Genomic DNA, 22,865 nt, shown 5'->3' on the forward strand with positions numbered 1-22,865 from the left:
TGTCCAGCATAATGTGATAGTAAATGCTGATTATGCACTTTTCATTAGTTTAAAGTGGCCATGTCTTTTACAAAAATAAAGAATAATTTCCAAAAGGGAACTTTTACTACTGTGAGCCAAGTAGAATCTCTTAAGGACAAAAACTATATTTTAGCTACGTGTACCAGTATCTTTACCTGCTAAGAAATGTATCAGTGACATAGAACAAGACTGGTTGTAAACATAGTGATGAGTTTTCCTCGAGATGTTACCTGACTGGTAATTACTGTTGTTTTTACCACTAACATTTATGATAATATCTGCAGAATTGGGAGCTTGCTGGTTAAACCAAGGTGGAAGTTTTGTGAGGTATCTTGTTTGCAGCATTTCTTCATATAATTTGTTTTGATAAGAATATTTGAAATTTGTATTCTTTAATCACTGTAATTGAGGCAAATATTATATTGTCAGTATAAAAATATATCTGCCTTTTCATGAAGTTGTGAGGAAAAGTAATTTTTAAAGTATGTACCTAAATGAAAACTTCTTTTCTGAATGTGAAGCTGACCTCAAAGGCAACATCTACCTTCATTTCCTTTGCTACAGAGAAATGAAGTAGCATGTTTTGTAATATATTTTATTATATGTTGGAGAACAAACTGTTTCACCAAATGATCGTTTTGTTTTTCTTGAGGTCCCTCACTGTAACACAGGTGAGGAACGTTTCCTTCCATAGCTAGCAAGTGGATGGCTTGCTGCACCTCAAAATGTTTTAGATGCTTTTACTGCACATGTGTACTCTCTATACATTGGTACAGAGGGCATTTCATCGATGTAGGTATTCACAGATTTTTTTAAACTAAAACTATGCTCGTGAAGTATGAAAATCTTCAATTTCTAAAAGGGCCATTAACTTTAAATCTCATACTTTATAAGAACTCATAGCATCATTTTGCTGATTGTTTTCTACTGCAAAGTACTATTCAGTGTTGCCTGTTATCCCTCTACATAAACATAAGTATGTCCTTACTATTTTCCATGTGCTATACTTATGCTGCTTTTTGCTTCAGCTTACTTTTTCTTCAGCCAAATCATTCATTGAAGCTTAAACACGATGCATATCATTACTCTCTCATGTTGTTACAAGACTTTGTTATAGTGACTTAGAGTTGGAGTCCGTCTGCCAAAGAAATTAGTTCTTTATAATGTGAAGCAATGTTGACAGTAAACTCTGCTTTGCTCTCCACTCCTCCCCAAAAGAAAAGGAAGAAAAGAGAAGAAAAACAAGATTGCATTACGATTCTGGCAACATCAGCCACACTAATAAAATCAAATTCAATGTTGTTTTACGACTTTGAATTTATGTGACTGCACAGGATCAAAGGATTTGTATCCCACTGGACTGCAAGGTCTATAGTTCATGGCAAAAAAACTCATCAAAAAGAGCATTTTAGTAGTAAGGCTTTTCATTTTAATCAGCCACACTAATAAAAAAGCTGTTAGGTGTCCAAAAACATTCTCCCAAGATCAGAGACAACTTGCTCTCTGCTACAATCAGTTTTCTTATTGGATCCATACTGCCTCTGTAGTTTTAGTCACTGAAGCTTCATCTTCATCTTGTTTTCAGTCATTTTTCACATTGTTTTCGAATTTTATTCGCCAAAGCATTATTATGAATTGGTAGCAGTAATGAATAATTTGATTTTATGGGTAAATGATAGATAATGTGACTTATTAGAAACTGTCATCAGAAATGATGACAGAAATGATTAATGAAAAGAGAATTCAAAAAATTGTTCTCTATTTTTATATGTTGTTTTAAAATATTTGAATAATACTAGTATTTTTTTTTCTTGAATGTAATCTTTGAACTCTAACAGAAAACACGGATGTTAGCATTCTTGTATTTATACAGACTTAGTATCTTAGGCAGTCCTAAGACCAAGGTAACAGAAGCAAGTGAGAAACAGGGTAGAAAGTAAATAGTGTTTGTAACAAGAAAGGCTTTTGTTACTGTATTTGGATTCTGTGTCAGTTGTTCATGGCGCAGCTTCACAGCTAAGTGATGAACTCTTACTGCAGGTTGTAGCTTCATTCTTGGATTACTTTAGGCTCAGAGAAGATCTATAGAATGCATTATTTGCTTCTGTTGATGTGCTGTACGATGAGCTGCCTTATTTCATTCTGCAGAAATTTAAATGTTTAACAGGGTTAAAAATATGGAGAGCTTTTGCCAATGAAAACTGTGAATTTTGTCCATTAATGTGTCAGTTTTCCTTGAAATTTTTGTCTCAATTTAGCTTGCTATCCCTTTGTTTGCAAGCCACGTGAGATTTATTTTGTCTGGCATAAACTAGCTTACTTTTGGGAGGTGACTTTCTGCAAAGATCTCTCTCCCTTTCTGTATGACATAATGCTTCTGAAGTGATGTGGTTTCCTGTAGCTACTGCACATTATCTGTCCTGTGAAATTGTGGTGCCTGTGATGTTTTTACTGCCATTACTTAGCAAAGTTAGAGAATCTGAGGCATTAATAACTTTCTACTTGATCTTGTTTGGACATGTCCAGCTTCATTTTTAGGGCAACTGTTTCCCTTGGAAGATATGGGTATGATGGCAATTGCTGTCAAGTGAGAGTTGAGAGTGGCACTACTCTGTTACTCTGTTATCATGCTAATTTGCATTAGCCTAAATATTTTAATATATATGGAAGAATTTTTTTTTCCTTCGGTACTTTATATTATATTTAACAGTCTTTTATTCTGTAGGATACAGAAGTTATTGCACAGTGAGATGGTTGAAATCAGTCAGTATTAACTTCTGGGTTTTTTTCATACTTATGGTCTTCTGTTTTTTTATGGTCTATTTTTAGTTAACACTTGCTTTGCTTTTAAATTTTGAATGGTTCCCTAATACAAAGCTATATTTGCCAGATTCAAGAAAGGTTTAGAGTCCAGTGAAGTTTTCTTCTGTGGGCACAGATATTCCAAGCAGAGTAAATCACTGACCAGGTGCAAAAGTTGACAGAATTGCATCCATAGTTATATGCTGTGGTACGCTGTGAAGTACAATGAGCATTATTAGAGATGGTCTGCATATCCTGGGTTCTAAGAAATTTCAAGGACTTAACAGGTGTTCTTTGTGTGTTTGATTAGAACTTACAGAAAAGGAGAGATTTATGCTTAACAAAACAGTTCATCTCAGTAAAATTAATGTAAATAGGACAGGTGAGGAAAAACAAAGACTAAAGATGGGGTCTATATACTCTGTAACTGAACTCTCCAAATGAATTAACTTGTAAAATCTGAAATAGTCGAATGGTAGCTATTAACAGTGAAAGGACTGAGGGAATAGGTGTGTAGATGCAAGAAGGAACACCTGTATTATCAAAATAAATATTTAAATTGTCAAACTTGATGCCAATTATTGCTTAAAATGTTACATAAATTCTAGGTAATTTTTAGTAGTGTATGTAAGCAACCATGTTGATACCATTAAAAAAATAATCTACATGTTGCAGTGTAACTTAGTATGTTGTAATGTTTTGTTATACTAATGATTTTGTATTGAAAAATTACTCACTCTAAGACTGTCTTTCTTTCTCAACTGCCTGAAAGCCAGTTATCAGTAATACAATATATTAACATATATAATAAAACATGTAGAAACACTGTTTTCTATATATTGGCTCTGATCACATTTGCTCCCAACTATCTTTGTTGTATTTTCTAGATAAAGCTCTGTATTTGGTATTTTTAAATTAAAAAGAGAATTGTAGTCTATATATATAGCTTATACAGATATTTAGAGTGCTGGAAATGTATGAGAATGGGGAATCCATTTTATGTATTTTTAGCTATCAACTACTAGTGTAATGTTTACTGTGTACCCTTGAATATGGTGATATACCATATGTAAGTGATTATATTTATTGAGGTATTTGTTAGAAAGGAATTTTGATTTTTATGTAAATTGGCATGGACTTAATTTTTTTCTTTGAAAAATTCTTTGCTAAATCTCTGATTGTTGTTAAAATTTAAAACAAATGTATGTTTTTTCAAGGACAGAGATTTAACAAAAAAAGACATTTTTCTTCTTTGTCAAGACAATGCAAGAATAAAAACTGTGAACTCTTCCAAAAACTGAGGATGAAAATACTTAGAATGAACAAAAAGTCAGAGGCTGTCTTTGAAAAATGTTTTTCCTCTCTTTTCTATGCACAGCACTTTGATGACCAAATACTATTAAGAAAAAAAAGCTGTGAAGTCTATAAAACTTTTTTCAGCAGCAATTCAAGAATTCTTACCTTCCACCCTTCCCTTTCCCCCTGGAACAGTCCCACTTATACAGTAGTACATCCTCAGTTACTTTTTTTCCTCTTTGTTCTGTTTTTTTTGGGTTTTTTTTTTTTCAGTTTTCATGGCTTGGGATAAGTAACTAATTAGATGCAACAACCAGTGCATGAAGTCAGAAAAAAAGAATAAAATTCAGCTCGCTTTCTCTGCACTATATAGTTATTCCTGGTTAATTTGAGTAAAAACTAGCAGAAGTGTATGCTTCTAAGTTAAAGATGTAATCTGTCTCTGATATACGTAGAATGGTATAGTTCAATGGTGACGTGCCATTTTTGTGTGGTTACTTTTTGGAGTAGAATTGCACAGTAAACAGTAGTGAAAAAATGTTAGTTCTGCATTTACTTGCTGTTTTTCAAGATAAGTCCTGCATGTTCCTTTCTCTAAACAGTGTTCTAGAAAATGCTTTACCATTTCAGTTTTCAGGATTCTTTTTAAACATTTGTAGTGTCAATAAGCCTTGCCTAAAAACAGGGCAACAGCTAACTTTTCAGTGTAGATTGCTGTAGAAATATATGGCCTCCTTATAGTCATAGATACAAATTGCTTTAAAACTTAGCATCAGAGTAATTCCATATCAGTGATAGAAAGTCTTTGTTTGTCCATATACAATAGCATTACATAAACAGTAGCAGAACAAATATACTTGAGTTAATAGCATTGAATTGACTATACAGATTATAACTGACCATATTTGTCATATTAATTGTTAATTTTTGTTACTTACAAGAGCAGAAAAATTCTCCCATTGGTACTGGTTTGTCAATTGCCATTATAATTTCAAAGACATTTAGATAATCTGCATTTTGCATTCTGAATGAAAGGATATAATCTCTTCTGTGATTAATTTTGTGCTTTATCTCAGTCTGTAATGCTGGATGGAGGTAGATTGTACTAATTCAGCTTTTGGTCTTTCTTCTGCATTTGAAAATAATGTTTCATATGTTTCTGAGTCTCATGGAACCAAAGCTGAGCTGTCACTATTCAGAAAAGACACACAGCAGGTACAGAAAGAAAGTCACTGGAAGTCACTCGTACTGCAGAGGGCTGGATGCAAGTGGAAAATACATCAATATTTTGGTTATTTGCATAAATATCATGCATTTTAGTAAGAGAGGAAATTTTTTATAATAGATGTCTTTTGTTCATATCCTAACCATTGTTAGTGGTATATTTTAGGAAGAGCATAATGCAGACTTTCTAATGTATTACATAAATATTACCATATAAGAGAACTAAGAGTCAGCTGGATCATTAGCTTTTGTGAGGTGATTTTGCTCAAGGAAAACAGATGGTGTCCTGTTCCAATGGCAAATACTAGACAAATCTTGGAAAGTCAAACTCATTTGTGAGTGCAGCCATACTGGTGAGGCTTTAATAGGCATGGCCCTGTTTGGTCAGAATCAAAGGTGTAGACCTCTGTAGTCTGAGTTCTGAGTGAGAGCAGAAGGAGGAATAAAATAATGCTTTTAATGAAGAGGGTTGGGCCTAAATGTGTGATATTTTCAATGTCTTTAAAATGGGTGTCGAGTGGAAGCAGAAACCTGTGGAAGAATAGAAAAAGATGCACCTTAGCTAGTGGCTAGTTTTAGGGATCAGAGAAATAGTGATGTTGAAAGAACAGTTGACTTTAGGCTGAGTTTTGTCTTGCAAAGAAAACTGATGAGGAATAGTAAGCTATTTTTTAGCCATAGAAACTGAAAGCAAGCAGAAGAAGGGAACCATTGTCAAGAAGGGGTGAGATGGAGGCAAAAGGTGATGTACATAGAACCTGGAAAATGAATGCTGAATAAGCTCCCCCAGATTTCAGAAGTGATCATGAACAGAAGGACAGCATTTTTCCCAAAATGAGCACCTCAGCAGGGCACCTTTGATTTTTATTACATATGTCATATCTATTTATATATTTTCATACAGAGTTATTGACTCATGATCACTTTGTGTTCTGCTGTCTTTGGTGGTCCTTTTCATGTTGAATTGCCATCCTGTTGATCCTAACTTTTGGTATCCAAATGCAGTGCACTTTTATCAATTTTAGCAGGGGTTTTTCAGATCAATTTTAAATCTGATTTTTTTTTTTTTTTTTTTTTCCTCTGGATTCAGAGACTGTTATGTAGTGTACTAGCACAGAATTGTTTTCATATGTAATATCTGCAATGACTGCACAAAAGATTTTTACCAAAGTAAGGCAACTTTGTTCTATAACATGTTGCTATGCAGATTAGGTTTGCTGAGCAAGTACTTTCAAATTCATAATTGAGATCTGATTTCAGCACATTAAAACATTTACAGAACTTGAGTATATGAAATTATTTGTATACTTATACATTTCTTCTGTGCTAGCAACATGAAGGAATAAGATTTAATTGGAAAGTACCTGCCTCTAATCTGGTACCTGCAACAGTAATATGGAGAAAATAAATCTTTACTGTCATAAAAATATAGTCAACTGGAAATCATGTAGGGGTGAGGGGATGTGAGTACAGGAGGAGGAGTATTTGACAAAAACTGGATTGTATCATTGACTGAATGATGAGAGAGTCATGGTCACAGCGAGGAAACAGTGATCTTTTACATGGCAAGGCTGGAAGTTTCATTTAATATATTTCCTGAAACAATGAATTAATGCTCTAAAAAGTGAAAAGATCTAGAGAGTAGATAAACATTCACTGAGGGGTTTTTGTTGTTCTGCAGTCTCAGTTTGAACTCAGGGTATTCCATATTCGTGGAGAACATGCTGTAGCAACTGCTCAGCTTGAGGAAACCATTGCACATCTGAAGAATGAACTTGATAATAAATTGAACAGAAGGAATGAAGAAGCAAGGGATATTGGTGTTTCTACTGAAGATGATAATCCACCAAAGACATACCGAAATGTATGTATACAGACTGACAGAGAAACTTTTATAAAGCCTAGTGAAGAAGAAAACAGAGCTGTGAAAAACAACCAAATAGTACCGAAAAAGCTTAATATTTCATCTTTGACACATAGTATTTCTGCCCAAGGTGAAAATAAGGACAGTTATGATGTACCGTCTTCAGAAAGTGTCTTGTCTTGTCAACCAAAACAAATGCTGCCTCCTCCACCACCTCCACCACCTCCACCACCACCTCCACCCTTCTCTGATTCTTCACTACAAGGTTTAGTTCCTCCACCACCACCTTTGCCAATGGGTCCAACTTCAGTGACACCTCACTTTGCATCTGGGCCTTCACTGCCACCTCAACTTTCTGAAGGCTGTAGGGATTTTCAAGCACCATCTCCACCAGCACCACCACCACTTCCAGGGTTGGGACCTCCTGTTCCTCCTCCACTCCCTGGATCCGGGTTACCTCCACCTCCCCCACCCCCAGGACCTGGGCTCTTTTTTAATAGCACTTTATCTTCAAGTCAAGGTCCTCGAAAACCTGCCATTGAACCTAGCCGTCCCATGAAGCCTTTGTATTGGACACGGATACAATTGCAAGGCAGCAGGTACAATGAATTTATTTGGACTTATTTTCTGTCTATATGTCGTGATATAAATTTATATAAGCTATTTAAGACAATAACAAGCAGTGAAAATACATATAGAAGCATGGAATTTGTATGTATTAACAACAAAACAGTTATAGAAGCCTAATAATAGATCACAACAAATTGTTTTAAAATGCTATATAAATAAAAAATTATGCACATTATAACAGAAAAAGCAGAGTATAACAGAGGGAGTTAGAGCACTCCCTGAAAACTTTAGTGAAAGAGCAACCAAATATTTTAATTGTTTCGTGACTTAGTACTAAAGAAATAAAAAGTTTTCCAGGAGATGAAAGATACCTTTTTTTTTCTTCTTTTTCTTTTTTCCTATTAGAGAAAAGATCATTAAAATTAAAACTGAAATACTAAAATTTGGTCAGGCAAGAACTTTGACTTTCATTTGCTTTGGCTCTCCAGTCATTTAAGGTGATGCTATCTTCAAAGCACCATATCAGCTTCTAATATTCTTGTTCTGGAAAAAAGTAAACTTGAGCTTAACCTCAAGTATAGTTCTGGTGTAACAGGAAAGGTGAAGTATATCCATAAATACCTGCTGCAGAGGAACCTGTAGTGTAAAGCATCTGGTAAAAAGGAGGTGCAGTACTGACAGAGACATCTGCAGTTAAAGCAGTTTTATTTACATATTTCTTTTAATTTAGTTTTTGACTGAATTGATTTTTAAGACAAGTAATAACTTCGGATTTTTTTTCAATGTAACCAACATAGGAAGTTATATCAGTTTATATTTGAGCATTTTGATTGTACTTTCCCAAAATTTCTTGTGAAAATAAGTGAAGCGACAGTTGGTCCAAAAATAAGCCTTGTTTCGTTTTTTCCAATTAATTTACTGAGATCAAAATGTTCCTTCTGAAATGTCTATTTTGCACTCATGAAAATGAGTGCAAAATAGAGTCTAAGTCATAGTTTGCTGATGAGATGCTGGACACCAGGTCCAATAATCCAGCATCATCATTGTCTGCATTAGATACGGAGTTTTTTTCAACAGTCTGCTGCTCAGAGCAGCAGCTATCTGGGACCTTGAAGTTCTTCTTACAGAGCCAAAAAGCATTATTCAATGAAGTGGTTGCAGCTGGTGTCCAAAGAGTGAAGCTGTTGAACCCTAGCCACTTCCCGTGATACAGAAAATGTTTCACCAGTGTGGATGCTCACGGAAAAAGTAGAGTTCCTTAAACATTCACCGCAATAAATGTGTGGTTGAGTATTACATAAAAACAATCCTAAATTTCAGTATTAATGTGGATTTTAGAATCCTTTTCTCCATTATATGGGTACATATTACATTTTTTTGCATATTACATCTAATAAATATATGTATGGTGACATCAGCCATTTGTAGCTCATAGGGTTTTCTGCTATGTTTATGGTTTTTTTAGTAGCAACTCATTTTATTGCCTTTTACTGACATCTGCTGGAAGAAGTGAGCCCACCTTTTACCGATAGATATGACAGAAAGAGCAGTCAAAAGATAGTTTTGTCAAATATACTTTCATAAGTTATTGAAATTTTGAAACTTGTTCAGAATTGAAGTGTTTGGTTTGACGAATTACAAATAATTTTTCCTAAATCCAGATAAAACAAGAGTATTTTGTTTAATATGTTCCAAAGTTTAAGCAGTGATGCTTATCTACACTATATATGTTCCTGAAAGATTAAGGTACAAAAGGAAAGATAATCCGCATGTAAAATTTGAGTGACGTGGAATATTGATTAGTCTCCCAAGATATAGGCCACTTAGGTTCTAGTTTCTTAAACCTGAAACAAAGTTACATATGAACATGAAGCATCTGAACCTAACACCAAGTGAGTCAAGACCTTTACAAATGCTCTTGGAACATGTTTGAATAAAGTGTGATCACTATTTTTTTGTATAGTTTATTTTAATATGTCTAGGAAGATTATTGGGAATTAGTCAAAAAAGCAGCTGTTGAAATCCTAGTTGAAGTGGCAGAGATCTCTAGAGCTGTTATTTGCACAAGCTGCAGTTGCAATATATGGTTATTATACAAAAAAAAGCCCTATCATATGTGCACTTTGATAGTTGAGCATGTAGTCTACTAAGTAGCTACACTTTTCAGTACAGCCTTCTGAAAAATATTTTGACTCCTTACAATGGTTAGATGCAGAGAAAGAATGCTGTTAGTATGCTAGCAGGGATTGTTTGAGTTTTAAGCCAATTGTTAATAAGGTTTTTTTAATAAATATTTAGTGTAAGTTTTTTTTTAATTATTATTTTTCCCTTAATAGGAAAACTGCCATACCAACATTATGGGAATCACTAGAAGAACCTGATATACTTGATACTACTGAGTTTGAATATTTGTTTTCCAAAGACACCACTCAGGAAAAAAGAAAACCATTATCAGAGACTTACGAAAAAAAAACCAAGGCCAAAAAGGTATTTAATTTTTCTTTGTATTTACTTTCTTCTTTATTTCTCTTTTATGTCTTTGTTTTGTATTTTAAGAAACTTCATTTTTATTTACTACTGAACCAACATGTAACAGATGGGTTTCTAAATGCTGTTATAAAACACAGTAAGTAAAATCGGTTGTTCAAACTTAGCGAGAGAATTCAAATGTATTATTTAGTTTGGAAGGTTTCTTCCCTTTGAAAATGAATGTTCTACATCTTGGTGAAGTAGAAAAAATAGTAAGTAGAACAGAATAAAAGTTATAACGTGTGTCTTAAAGTACCAATATTTCAGGCCATGTCTGACCTTGCAAATATCCATAAGTAAAGGCTACCATTAAGTCATTCTAGTAAATCTATTTTCCTTAAGTTTAATGTTACTGAGAAAACAAACTACTTTGGAAGATAGGAAAACCACTCTTATGTATTCTGAATGAAGAACGCCAAAAAAACTCTTCACTGATATATCTCAGTAGTTGTGTCAAGAAGAGACAGGGAAACCACCTCTGATGGATGAAAGTTTGTGCACCACCTGTCATAATGGCATACTCTCTGCCTCAGATGTGGTCAATTACGGAGAGAGCTTGTTCTTCTCAGTAACTGTGTGCAGGTAGGGCAAAGATATTTTCTGAATAATGATCAAGTAATGTTTTCCTAGAACAACATATATGTTATAATCCTGTTTGTGTGTGAGTGTGTGTGTATATACTGCATTATAAATCTATTTTAGTTTACCTGCTTGGAACCACAAGAGGGCTCTTTGCATGTAAGCTATGCTATCTACCTTTCTTGATTTTGACATACATACAAACTGAATTTCATGCAAATATACTAGAGAGAATGGCTTTTTTAAAACTTATTTGGTCATAAACTTAGCAAAGTAATTAATAAGAAATGTCAATAAGGCTTCAAGTACACGTGGTGTGTAGTATCCAATGTAATTTTAATGGAGAAATAGCATGCATAAGTAGATAACTGCTTTATTTCAAAATCTCAGTAGCAAAGTGCATATCCTACCTCCCCAGGTCGGTGTCAGCAAAATAGTTTGGGAATTAGTCCCATTTCCTGAATGGTGAATGTGCGTGATTCCTTTTCCTTATTGCTTTGTAAATTAATTTAGTTACAACAGCACGTTTTTTTAATGATCACTCTTAACTTTATCCAAAATTGAATTGGATAGTAGTTACTCTATACAATATATGAAGTAATGGAGTAAGAATTAGTAATTCTTAGTAATACCACTAGTGAGTAACTAATGTGTTTTCTTACAAAGATATTTTCTGTTTTTATATCAGTGTTTCAATTAGTTTGTTTTGTTTTTAAAGTTATTATTTTAAAGACTAGGACATATTTACTGAAATTATTGGAATAACAAATGTTGCTTGAAAATGCTCCATAAAAATACAAAAACAAGTAACCTGACAGAAAAATTTATAGTTTTATCTAGTAATGTACAGTTTTATCTATTACTGTGCAAACTGATGAAATTATGATCATGGTGTTACAAAAAAAATGAAAACCACTGCTCAATAATAAAGTTTCTGTTGCTTGTTCAGTTGAAAAATAAATCAGCTTTTAGATTTCAAATTAAATTTGAATTAAACTAAGCATATAAGCATTTCTTACTTTTAGTTTTTTCTTTTCTACTTTCTTTGTTAAATGAGTTGTAGTAGTTGAACTATGTTTACAGACAGTTCATCCTCTTCTGTGGCCCTGTGTTTCCTCTGCCTCTGAAATCCTAGATTGTCTGAATGCTACTCTGCTAGCTCCAGTGGATCAATCTTAGTGGGTTGTGAGTGAAATGATAATAGAGGAGGCATTTTATTTAGTTACAGAATGGTTTATAAGTAGATAAATAGAAAACTCTTGTACATTAATGTTGAATTATCAGCTCTGCTGGTTTCATTTGTCCTTTTACATGCTTTCTTTCAGCATTCATCTTACTTTCTTTATAACAATTATATCTACTAGAGCTTTAGTAGTAATCCTTTTCTTTGTGACAGTACAGAAATACATGCTTGTCTGGTCTTAAATATAGTATGTCATGGTACATGGAGTTGTGTAGTTTGGTTAAAGATGCTTTGTACAGGTGTCATGGAATCTGATGATGTTTATCACGTCATCATTATAGCTGATGCTGCATCATTTTGTGTTTCTTTGTAAATTCCTGTTGTTAAAAAAAAAAAAAAAAAAAAAAAAAAAAGTAAGATACAGAGACAGCTTTAAAATCTGGAACAGTAGTTTGTGTTTATTTTATTTAATACTACATGTTACCATTGACCTGTACATTGCATTAAATCTCTTCTCATCCATGCAGCTTAGTTCTATTAGTTCTATTTCCCATCAACTTCCACAAATTGAGTTTGGCCTGCTTTGTATTTAGAAAAATGGCAGGCCAATAGGTGGTGCAGGATCCCATGCTAGTAGAACATTACTTAATACTTTTCTTCTTGAGTGAGTATTAAATCAGTGCCTCGCAATCAAGTTCTATATGCAACTGGAAGATCTTGTCATAGAAATTCAAGGGGAATTGTCTTTATAACAACCAAAGTGACTTTAACAGTTCTGGTCTTGTTGAAATATAACTTCTTTACCAATTATTTGCAGTTTCAACTAAGATCATATTCAATTTATTGTCATAATTTATTTTTGTTTTTTTTTTTTGTGAATCCTGTCTGAATAATCCGTAAGCCTCATTTGTGAAATCATAGGATCGTACAACTACAGAATTTTTTTAGTTGGAAGGGAACTTTAAGATCATCAGAACCCTTCTCCCCACTATAGGCAGGGACACCTCGCACTAGACCAGGTTGCTCAAAGCCCCATCCAGCCTGGCTTTGAATGTCTCCAGGGAGGGAACATCCACAACCTTACAGGGCAACCTGCACCAGTATCTCAGCACCCTCACAGTTAAGAATTTCTTCCTAATATCTAGTCTAAATCTACCCTCTTCCAAGTTCAAAACCATTTCCCCTTATCCTGTCACTACCTGCCCTTATAAAAAGTTTATCCCCAGCTTTCCTAAGGTCCCTCTGGAACCTTCTCTTCTCCAGACTCATGAGCCCCAATTCTCTCAGCCTGCCCTTGTAGGAAATATGTTCCAGCCATGAAACGAATGTTTATGAATACATGAATGCTTAAATGAATATGCTAAAATGCTTAAACAAATGAATGCTTAAATGCAAGATACCACATTAAATCTGTAGAAATTTCACTTTGTTTTATTTTTAAGTGTTTGCCCACATTGATGACCCCTTATGAGAACTCTGATTGCAATATTCACTGTCAACTATGCTTTTGTTGCTTTTAACTAGACATCTACCATTTTCAGCCAGAAAAGTTTAAATCTTGCCCTGCATGACTGGAAATAATGATCTATTTTCCAGGGCTCTTCTGAAAGTTATAATCCGAGTATATATTTATATTTGTGTGTATCATTATGTGTGTAAGAAAATGCAGTATAAAATTATAGTATATATTTATAATACAGAAGTATTTTATACACATGCATATCTTCACTGTCAAGATTGTAGAATACAAAGAGGATTCTGTGGGATTCGGTGTTAGCTCTGATTACCCCTGTGTCTTCACTTACAGAGTCATAGAACCATAGAATTTTCTCAGGTTGGAAAAGAACTCAAGATCATCGGGTCCAACGACAACCAAACCATAAAACCCTAACTCTCACAACCCACTGCTAACTCATGTACCTGAGCACAACATCCAAATGGTTTATAAACATATTCAGGGATGGGGACTCTACCACATCCCTGGAGAGCCTATTTCAGTGCTTAACAACCCCTTCTGTAAAGAAGTTCTTCCTGATAGCCAACCTAAACCTCCTCTGGCCCAACTTGAGGCCATTTCCACTTGTCCTGTAACCTGCCACCAGTGAGAAGAGACCAACTCCCCATTCTCACATATCTTTCGGGTATTTGTTCTCAATAAGGTCTCCCCTCAGTCTCCTCTTCCCCAGGCAAATCAGTCCCATTTCCTACAGTTGCTCCTCGTAGGGGATATTCTCCAAGCCCTTCACAAGCTTTGTTGCCCTTCTTTGAACCTGCTCCAGCATCTCAGTGTCCTTTCTGTACTGAGGTGCCCAAAACTGAACACATTACTTGAGGTGGGGCCTCACCAATGCTGAGTACAGGGGCAGGATTTCTTCCCTAGCCCATCTCATAACACCATTTCTGATACAAGCCAGGATGCCATTGGCCTTCTTGGCCATCTGGGCAAACTGCTGGCTCATATTCAACTGATTGTCCATCAGTACACCAAGGTCCCTTTCCATCAGGCAGCCTTCCAGCCAATCCTCCCCAAGCCTGTAGGGTTGCCTGGGGTTGTGACCAAAATGCAGGACCCGGCACTTGGCACTATTGAAACTCATACAGTTTACCTTGGCCCATCGATCCAGTCTATCCAGGTCCCTCTGTAGTGCCTTTCTACCCTCCAGCAGATCAACACTCCCTCCCAGCTTGGTGTCATCTGTAAACTTACTGAGGGTACACGTTTTTTATGACCTGGATAATGGAATATTAACTCTTCAGCTGTCACTTAGTTGCAAGAGGCTGCATACATTTTGAATTAGACCCTTTAGAAAGTTACTATGCATCTGAGATGTGCTTATTCCTATTTTTTAGATTATAAATTTATGCAGTTAAAGATAATCTACCTACCTAAAAGTACTGTGAGTACAACTGACTAGGTAGTAGTTTAGCAGAAGTGATCTTAGGATAGTAATGGATCACAAAGAGGAGCATGAGTTATCAAATCATGATACTACAGCAGAAACAAGACTGTTAAATAAACGGAAGTGTTGCTTGCAATAAAATCCATTCAGTCATATTTTCATTAACAACAGCATCTATACTGAGGCACTACCACTCTTCATTAAAAATGTTTACTAACTGTAAAGAGTCAAGAAAAGTGGGAATGATCAAAACTGTAGAAGTAGTCTCTGAGTAAAATTCACTGATTATGATTGTTTAGTCTAGAAAAGAGGAGGTTGATGTGGGACAAAAAGTGTCATCAAGTGCATGCAGCTGCTGCAAAGAAAAATTATGAAAAGCTTTTCAAAAGTAGGGATACTACAGGATTGTAGAGCACTTTTGGCTAAGGAATATGTGTTTCTATATTGGGAGATCATTAAGAAAATTTATTTAGAATAGTACATGTATAGTTGATAGTGTACTGAAGTACAGAAATGCTTTGGATGAAATTTCGAGTGCCTTTCCAACATCATGAATCTCAATTTAAAGTAAAAAAAATCTAGTTTCTATCCATTCTCCTATGGTTGGAAACAGCTGCCTGCCCCCTTTTTCCAGTGGAAGTGCTCCATGACTCGAAAGCATATTGCTTTTTTGCCTGCAGAAATTGGCTTACTAAGTCAGTTACAGTAGTTTCTAGAGACTGTCATCCTAATGTGAGATGTAATTACTAGAACTTGAAGAGCAGTAATTAAATAAAAAAAAAAACACATTGTAACAAATATGTGGGGAAAAAAATGAAGAGAAGAACCCTCCAGCAGCAATAGTGCCTTAGATGACTGCATAGGGGGAGATTTTATTTTTTATAATCATATATTAACTTATTTTGTAAAAATAAAGTAGCTTCATTTGATAGTATATATAGTGATATAGTGTAAAAATAATATAGCTTAAATGTTTATATAATTTAAATGAAGGTCAGATGTACCTCCTGGTACACTTATGTACTCTTTAAGTTTATTATGGTCATGCTTATCTGGACAGTAGAAGCTCTACAGGGTGTTTGGCTGCTCATGCTTCTTTAATCATATACTTCTATATATTCAGCAGATTAGGAAGAACCATTTTTTTCCTACTCCACATTTCTGCCATATTTTAGGAAACTCAGATTCTTGTGCATTTATCTCCTCTGCATATATGCAATACTGTAAAGAAAAGTTCTACTGTCATATGATCATAAGCAATTAACAATCAATACTGTTCAATATGTGTAGGGATTAGTAAAATAATTATTTTCTTATAATAATGCATTTGAAGTGTAAGATTAAGAGCATTTTAGTCTTGTCGAACATAATACAACATAGAAATTTTATGGATGTGATATTTATAAAATGGAAAATAGGCAATTGCTTGAATCTGGATTTTTGCAGAGACTCTAGATGGACGAGTAATGTATGAAAGCGAGATTCATTTCCTAGGTTAATACTGAATGATTGATTTTGCAGCAGGCAAAGCTATTAGACAAAAAAAAAAGAATCAGAATTCATTAATCTGAGAATGAATCAAGTGTATTTCTCTCTGTTTTTGGTTAATTGACTTAATTTAAGCTAAATATTTAAGTTACTCAAGAGTTTTCAAATGCATCTATTTGGTCCCACTTATAGCATGTCTTAGAGCTTTTTAGAAATCAAGAATAGAAGGGCTGAGATCCTCCAGGTTATTTTAGTGTATAACTCCAATTTAGATGTAGTTTTATTTGACCCTGTGAATATGACTCCTGTTTAGTCACCCAGTTTCGTCATTGCTATGCTTTTGGAAATGCCACTACTAAACTGGACCGTTTTTGTAATCATTTTTTTGCATTTTCTCATGCTTAGGTTTCAGCCTTCTAGATACATTATTTTTATATCTGTTATTCACTAAGATTACCATTAAAGCATTTGTCAAGGATTGTATGATTTATTTAAAAAAACCCAACATTTTAAGGTCCCATATATGAAACTGTAAATATAAAATTCTCACATGCCAAAAATGTTCAACTATATGTACATTCACTACACTGTTGTTAAGGTCCATAGCTGATTATGAAAAAAATGAAAGCTGAAAATAGCTAACATATAAAATTTCTAAATCATTTTGTTGAAAAAAATCAAACTGTTCTTTTTGAAATAATTCAGCTTTCAATAGGTTTTAATATAATTTGAAGAATCTAACATCTTTTCTAGACTGTGAAGACCCACTATTGGTATTTTTATGACAGATGAAGCAGTGAAATTTATATTCAAATAATTTTTACTTTCAGTCATTCTAAACTGTTAATATTTATTTTTCTGTAAGGACCTATGCAAATTTTGAAGCTGACAGGCATTTGTAATTGTTTCGAAGCCATAGGATTTCTTTTTCCTATTAGATATGCCTAACCAAAATAGGGCATTGTGCTACAAAACAGGAGAAAGGCAGAAATAGGAAATGGATTTTGGAATGAAATTAAAAGCGAGATTCTCTACGTATTAAGCTCTGTGCACTATATGGCTTAAAAAAAAAAAAAAAAAAAAAAAAAAAAGAGGTTATTTAGAAAAGAACATTCCTTTGCTATGATTTATTCCATGTGCATTATCTAGCTCCATTACTGAAGTTAAATATTTGAAAGTTGCATTACTTTTTCCAATGTATTTGAGGACTGGTGAGGAGCTTACTCCTATACTTTTTCAAGAAACAGGATAGTTGGATGTTTGCGATGCCACTCTGTCTTCTTGGAAGAAAAAAATGAGGGATGGAGGGTAAATATCAAGTAATTTGTGTCAGGTGTATGCTCCAAATGAAAGTCCATCAATCATTTTTGGCCCTTTAGTGCAATGATTATCATTTCAAAGACGCAGGAGGACATTAAAGATAATGGCTTTTCTGTTGTCTATTATCTCTAACAGACTTCACATAATTATTAACATGTGTTCCCATTTAAAAAGAGTGTCAATATTTTGAGTGAATTGCATTTTTTTTAACTGAAAGGGATATGTCTGTCAGCAAGTTTTTTGTCCATCTAACTAAATGAGGAATTTAAATTAATGAACTTTGTGTTTCCGCAAGAAGAGCAGTTATTGCAGAAAATGTTGGATGCTTTGCAAGGTTGAAACACAACTGTCTTCAACATTCTGCATAAGATAATAAACAGCACGCAAACTTAAGTAAAAGTAGCAGAATGCTAGTGCACACTCTTCCAAGGCACTCTCCCTTTCTTTTTATGATTTGGGCTGTGCCGAGAAGAATGAATACAGCATTTCTTACTTACCACAGAGCTCCTCTGTTGTGTAGGATGGGAAAAGTATCCATGAGGGGTAAACATCTATCTTTGTGGTTCTGTTTGTTTTTATGGTTTTGGTAGGAATAAAGAAAATGAATTAAGTTTTTTGCCAGCTTTTTTTTTTTTTTTTTTAACCACTTTTGTCTTGAAACATTGCCAGTTGCTTGACATTTAGAAAAAGGATAAAAAAATTTTTTCTTCATCCGATAGATGAAGTTAGAGAAGTTTAGTTAGAAATACACATCTTAAAATACTAAAAACATGGATAAGATCTTAAACTGATTCATCCAAGTAAATATAAAATAGTTAAATATGGCTCTTCTTTGATAAGGCATAATATATGGTCTTAAGGTTCTGAAATTTCATTGGTAGTCTTGGGGTGTTTAGGTAAAAAAGCTGGAGGGACATAATTGCTTCTTGTGCAGAATATTCCTCCTCCATTTGAACAGGGTTTCAGCAGGCTACTTATGGGTCCAGGCTGTTGACTTCACTATAAAAGTTAATGAGAAGGAATGAAGGAAAACACTCTGATATCTAGAACAGCTTTTTAGCTTATGGTTTCTCTCACAAAATTTAAATATTATGGAAAGAATCCTTGCACCAGCAGGAGGAAGGATTTAGCTCTTAATCACTAAAGTAAACTGGATCTGTGCTGCACCAGTAAGTGTCGTGCACAGAATGTAGACATTACACTTAGACAAAAGTGGGTCTGCCATATAATTATTGAATGAAATATGTTTCTTGCTACACTAGAGAAACGCATTTTAAGGGGAATGACAGATTACTTTATGAATGTATTGAAGCTTCACTATGTCTCTACTTTTACACTGTATGATAAATATTGAAAGGTATAAAAGAGACACTTGTCTAAAGCAGATCAACTAACTTAAGAATGTTAAAAAACACTCTGGGAACACCACATTGAGCAAATAGTGTTACGGGTCAGTGAATTAAATGAACTAGCATTGGCACTTACAGTTTTGTCCCTGAGCCATTAGATGCTGCATCCATTACACCGACGCATTCATCGTCTGGGAGCGGCAGGCAGCTGGCAAACCCTGCCAGCTGGCATAGCAGCATCAGCTGCCGTCAGCTGGATCTTAGCTGCTTGCCTGTCACTGCCAGCTAAAAGCAAGTCACAATATGCTGAGAGGTGAGCAGTGATTTGTCTTTTAAAAGCATAGACTAAATAGTTCAATGCAGTCTTTACAAACTTCCATTTTATTTGCCTTATGGTTTTTATGAGCTGGAAAACTGAAGAATTTTTTGTATCTCCTTTCCGTTTAGAATTCATACACACATGTAATTCCCTTCAGTGGCTCCTCCAGAATAAGCATTATTTGGTGTGAAATGGCTATTTTGGACAATATGTTCTGGTTTAGTGCTGATCTTTCAAGATGCACATTGGTTTTAAAGTTTGTAACAAAAGTCCTGTATAATTTCCCAATATTATGACTGCCCAGTTTGAGCAATTCTGTTGTCTTATTTCTATTTGCTCTCTAATGAATAAAATATTAGCCTTCATTTAGAGATTTCACGTTGTTGAAGCCATTTCAGGTAGTCTGAGTCTAGTTTGATGGCTGGTAATTGTGACCATGTGTACATTTGTCTAAAATGCCTGTTAATATACTGTTGGTTGGATGTTTTAAAACATGAATCTTTACTTTAGCTTTTAAAATTATAGAAGCTCTTCTCTAAATTTACTGTACTAGTCTTCTAAGGAGTAAGTCTTGCTAAGCAATGGAAGTTAGTTTGATTACATTTAATAATATTTTAGCATTTAAAAATAACAGATTTATTTGAAATGTCATACTGTCTATAACGGCTGTAGCCTGGAACGGTTTTGTCTCAAACTAGGCATATCTAAATAGGGTTTATGACAACCTATGAATTTGCCCCTGAACAAGGTCAACTTGGAGGTCAGTGAATGCAATACAAATTGCATACTAGTCAAGCCTGTAATTATCCCTGTACGAAGTTAATGTGTTGAGGAGCTCAGCAAATTCACTTGAAGTTTCAGAAATGACCATGATAAACTGAGTAGTTACTTATATTTGCTCTGAAAAATTGCAGTTAACAGGATGAAGTGAAGCTTAGAGAGTTCATTTCTGGTAACTTGTAGCCAAGTCACCATGTATAATTATGTATTCTGAGAGTTAGGGGCCTGATTTTGTTTTCTCATTTGAAGAAAATATTTTAAATAGTGTAAAAACAGTATTCCTTTGTTTATGTCCAGTATAATTGCTGCAAATTTAACCTTCAAAGTCTCAAATTCCCAATTTTGGCAGAAAATATGTGACATCCATTCTAACATAATTTCATTAAATTAAGTTTCTACCACAGACATAAAATAAGATTTTTGTCTGATCTTTGTTGAAGACAAAAGCCTGTATTTGTACTTATTCATATCCTGTCCAATTTCACAACCCTACAAGTAGTAACTATGTTTTTTTTCTGGAAAAAATGTTACTATTGCTTCTCTTTTTCCTGTATTTTCAGCTACAACTTCTATATAGGTGAATAACTAGGTAGCAGCACAGTTAAATGTTCCTAAGTCTTATAAAACCCATGGGAAACATTTAAATTAGTATGAGTTTTATCATTTAGCTGTCTGTAATGTGAACATCTGTAACAATACCAGAGGGAAAGGAAACTGTTGGCAAAGTAGCATTTGTTCATTTGCATTACAAATTAAGCCAGCTGCTAGAATATGAACATTTTCTTATTTTCAAGAACTTCACGTCTGTGTTGCATTTTGTGATGTGATTATCTTATCTTGCTTAAAAAATAAATCAAAATTGCACATACAAATAGTGCAAACACAATGGGGAAATTTTGTTCAGAATACAAGTTTCACATACCATATCTGTCTCTTCTGATATCTGAACTACATTTCTAAAATCCTGATAGTTTTCCTGTATGACTTTATTTATTTTACTGATCAATATCAGTATCACTAATTTTAATCAGCAGGTTAATCAGCATAACTTCCTCAAGGTTCCCCTGATCTGATTTCCTTCTCTTCTCTCCACTCAACATCTGAAAGATTACAGTCTAAATGTTAGTTATTATACTAACAAGTATCTGTTACCCAAACTATGAACAAAACTCTAATTCATTTGAATTGTCAAAGGGGAGGAAGAAGCACAGTCAGACACAAGTGAAAGGAATCCTTTCAATAACCCATACTGATCCAGAAGGAGTGCTGGGAAATGCACGAGAAAACATATCTCCAATTCTCTTTGGTCAAGAGATGAATCTCTGTCAAACAGAGTAAAACGTACTCTTACTGAAAAATCAACTCTGAGATAAACGAAGGCATCTGTAATGTACTCTGAGTATCTAAAGAATACTCTGAGAGAGTGGTCAGGTACTGGAATGGGCTGCCCAGGGAGGTGGTTGGATCACAGTCCCTGGAGGTGTTCAAGAAACATTTAGATGTTGTACTAACAGACATGATTTTAGTGGGGAAATATTGGTAATAGGTGGATGGTTGGACTGGATGATCTTAGAAGTCTTTTCCAAACTTGGTTATTTGATGGTTCTATGATACCTTAGTTTTTGCCCCAGTAAGCTTAAGGAGACGGGTTAAAAACTATCTTCCAGAATAAAGATTTGATGCACTTTCAGTTTTACTTCTTAATAGTGTGCTTCAAGTAAGAGCTGATGTGGTGAGAATTAAAGCTTACATATATCAGGTATTCATTAAAGTGCCAAGCTCAAGATGAGATAGACTCTACTGCTTCATTTATTTAATATAAATGTTTCTAGAAACATTCAATTTAACTCAAAGTTATGTGAGTTTATGGGAATGAAGAATCTGCAGAATGTTTATTTGATCTCAGATAATTTTGAATTATCTTTTTAGATTATCAAATTGTTGGATGGAAAGCGATCACAAACTGTGGGAATTTTAATATCCAGTTTGCACCTGGAGATGAAGGATATTCAACAAGGTAAGCAGTATGTATGATATATACATAGTATCATACATTGTATGTATATTGTATACTATAATGTATGACATATACATAGATTTTTTCTCATAGGACTACTCAGAGAATTTCTTATAGTATGTACTTCAAGTATGGTCCCCTTTATTGTATCTGAAGAATTCTTCTTCCAGCATATTCCTGTATAGGTAAAAGTTTCAACTAAATAACCAGAAGCAAATTTTGGTACAACTCCTGTCCCTTTTCAGTTCATATGTCACTTTCAGTACAGTGTTTTCTCAAGGTGGTTCCATATTGCTGCACACCTTTTGCTTAAGCAAGTTTCACATGGACAAAAACTCAATATTGGTTTTCTATACAAGTTTTTAGGACTTTAAACATGCTTGTATGCGTTTGTTGAATATTTGCATTTTGTTTCATTAGCAACATGAAATGCACATTTGAAACTGATGCAGCTACCATGCAGCAATCAAGAAGATAATTACTGCATGGCATTTTTGAAAGCATTGGGCTACTTGGTGTATAAATTCCATCACTGGTAGAAATTATCTGAGTTTGGCACTACAACTGTAGAGAAATGAAGATTTTTCAGAACCCTGGGGTAATTCAGATTCTGCTTATGTTCCG

At 34.4% G+C, this 22,865-nt stretch overlaps 1 protein-coding gene across 1 annotated transcript in view; it reads left to right on the plus strand.

Annotated features, from left to right (window-relative positions):
* Nucleotides 1-22,865, plus strand: part of LOC122179921 (formin) — a 120,494-nt gene that overhangs the window by 28,929 nt on the left and 68,700 nt on the right. The window contains exons 4-6 of the mRNA XM_042871171.1: nt 7,025-7,806; nt 10,114-10,264; nt 22,154-22,241. Coding sequence (XP_042727105.1) covers nt 7,025-7,806; nt 10,114-10,264; nt 22,154-22,241 — 1,021 coding nt within the window. The remainder of the gene's footprint in view (nt 1-7,024; nt 7,807-10,113; nt 10,265-22,153; nt 22,242-22,865) is intronic.

This window comes from Lagopus leucura, unplaced genomic scaffold (genome assembly GCF_019238085.1).
Source record: "Lagopus leucura isolate 7727_CA_CO unplaced genomic scaffold, USGS_WTPT01 Super-Scaffold_1, whole genome shotgun sequence".
Lineage (NCBI taxonomy): Eukaryota > Metazoa > Chordata > Aves > Galliformes > Phasianidae > Lagopus > Lagopus leucura.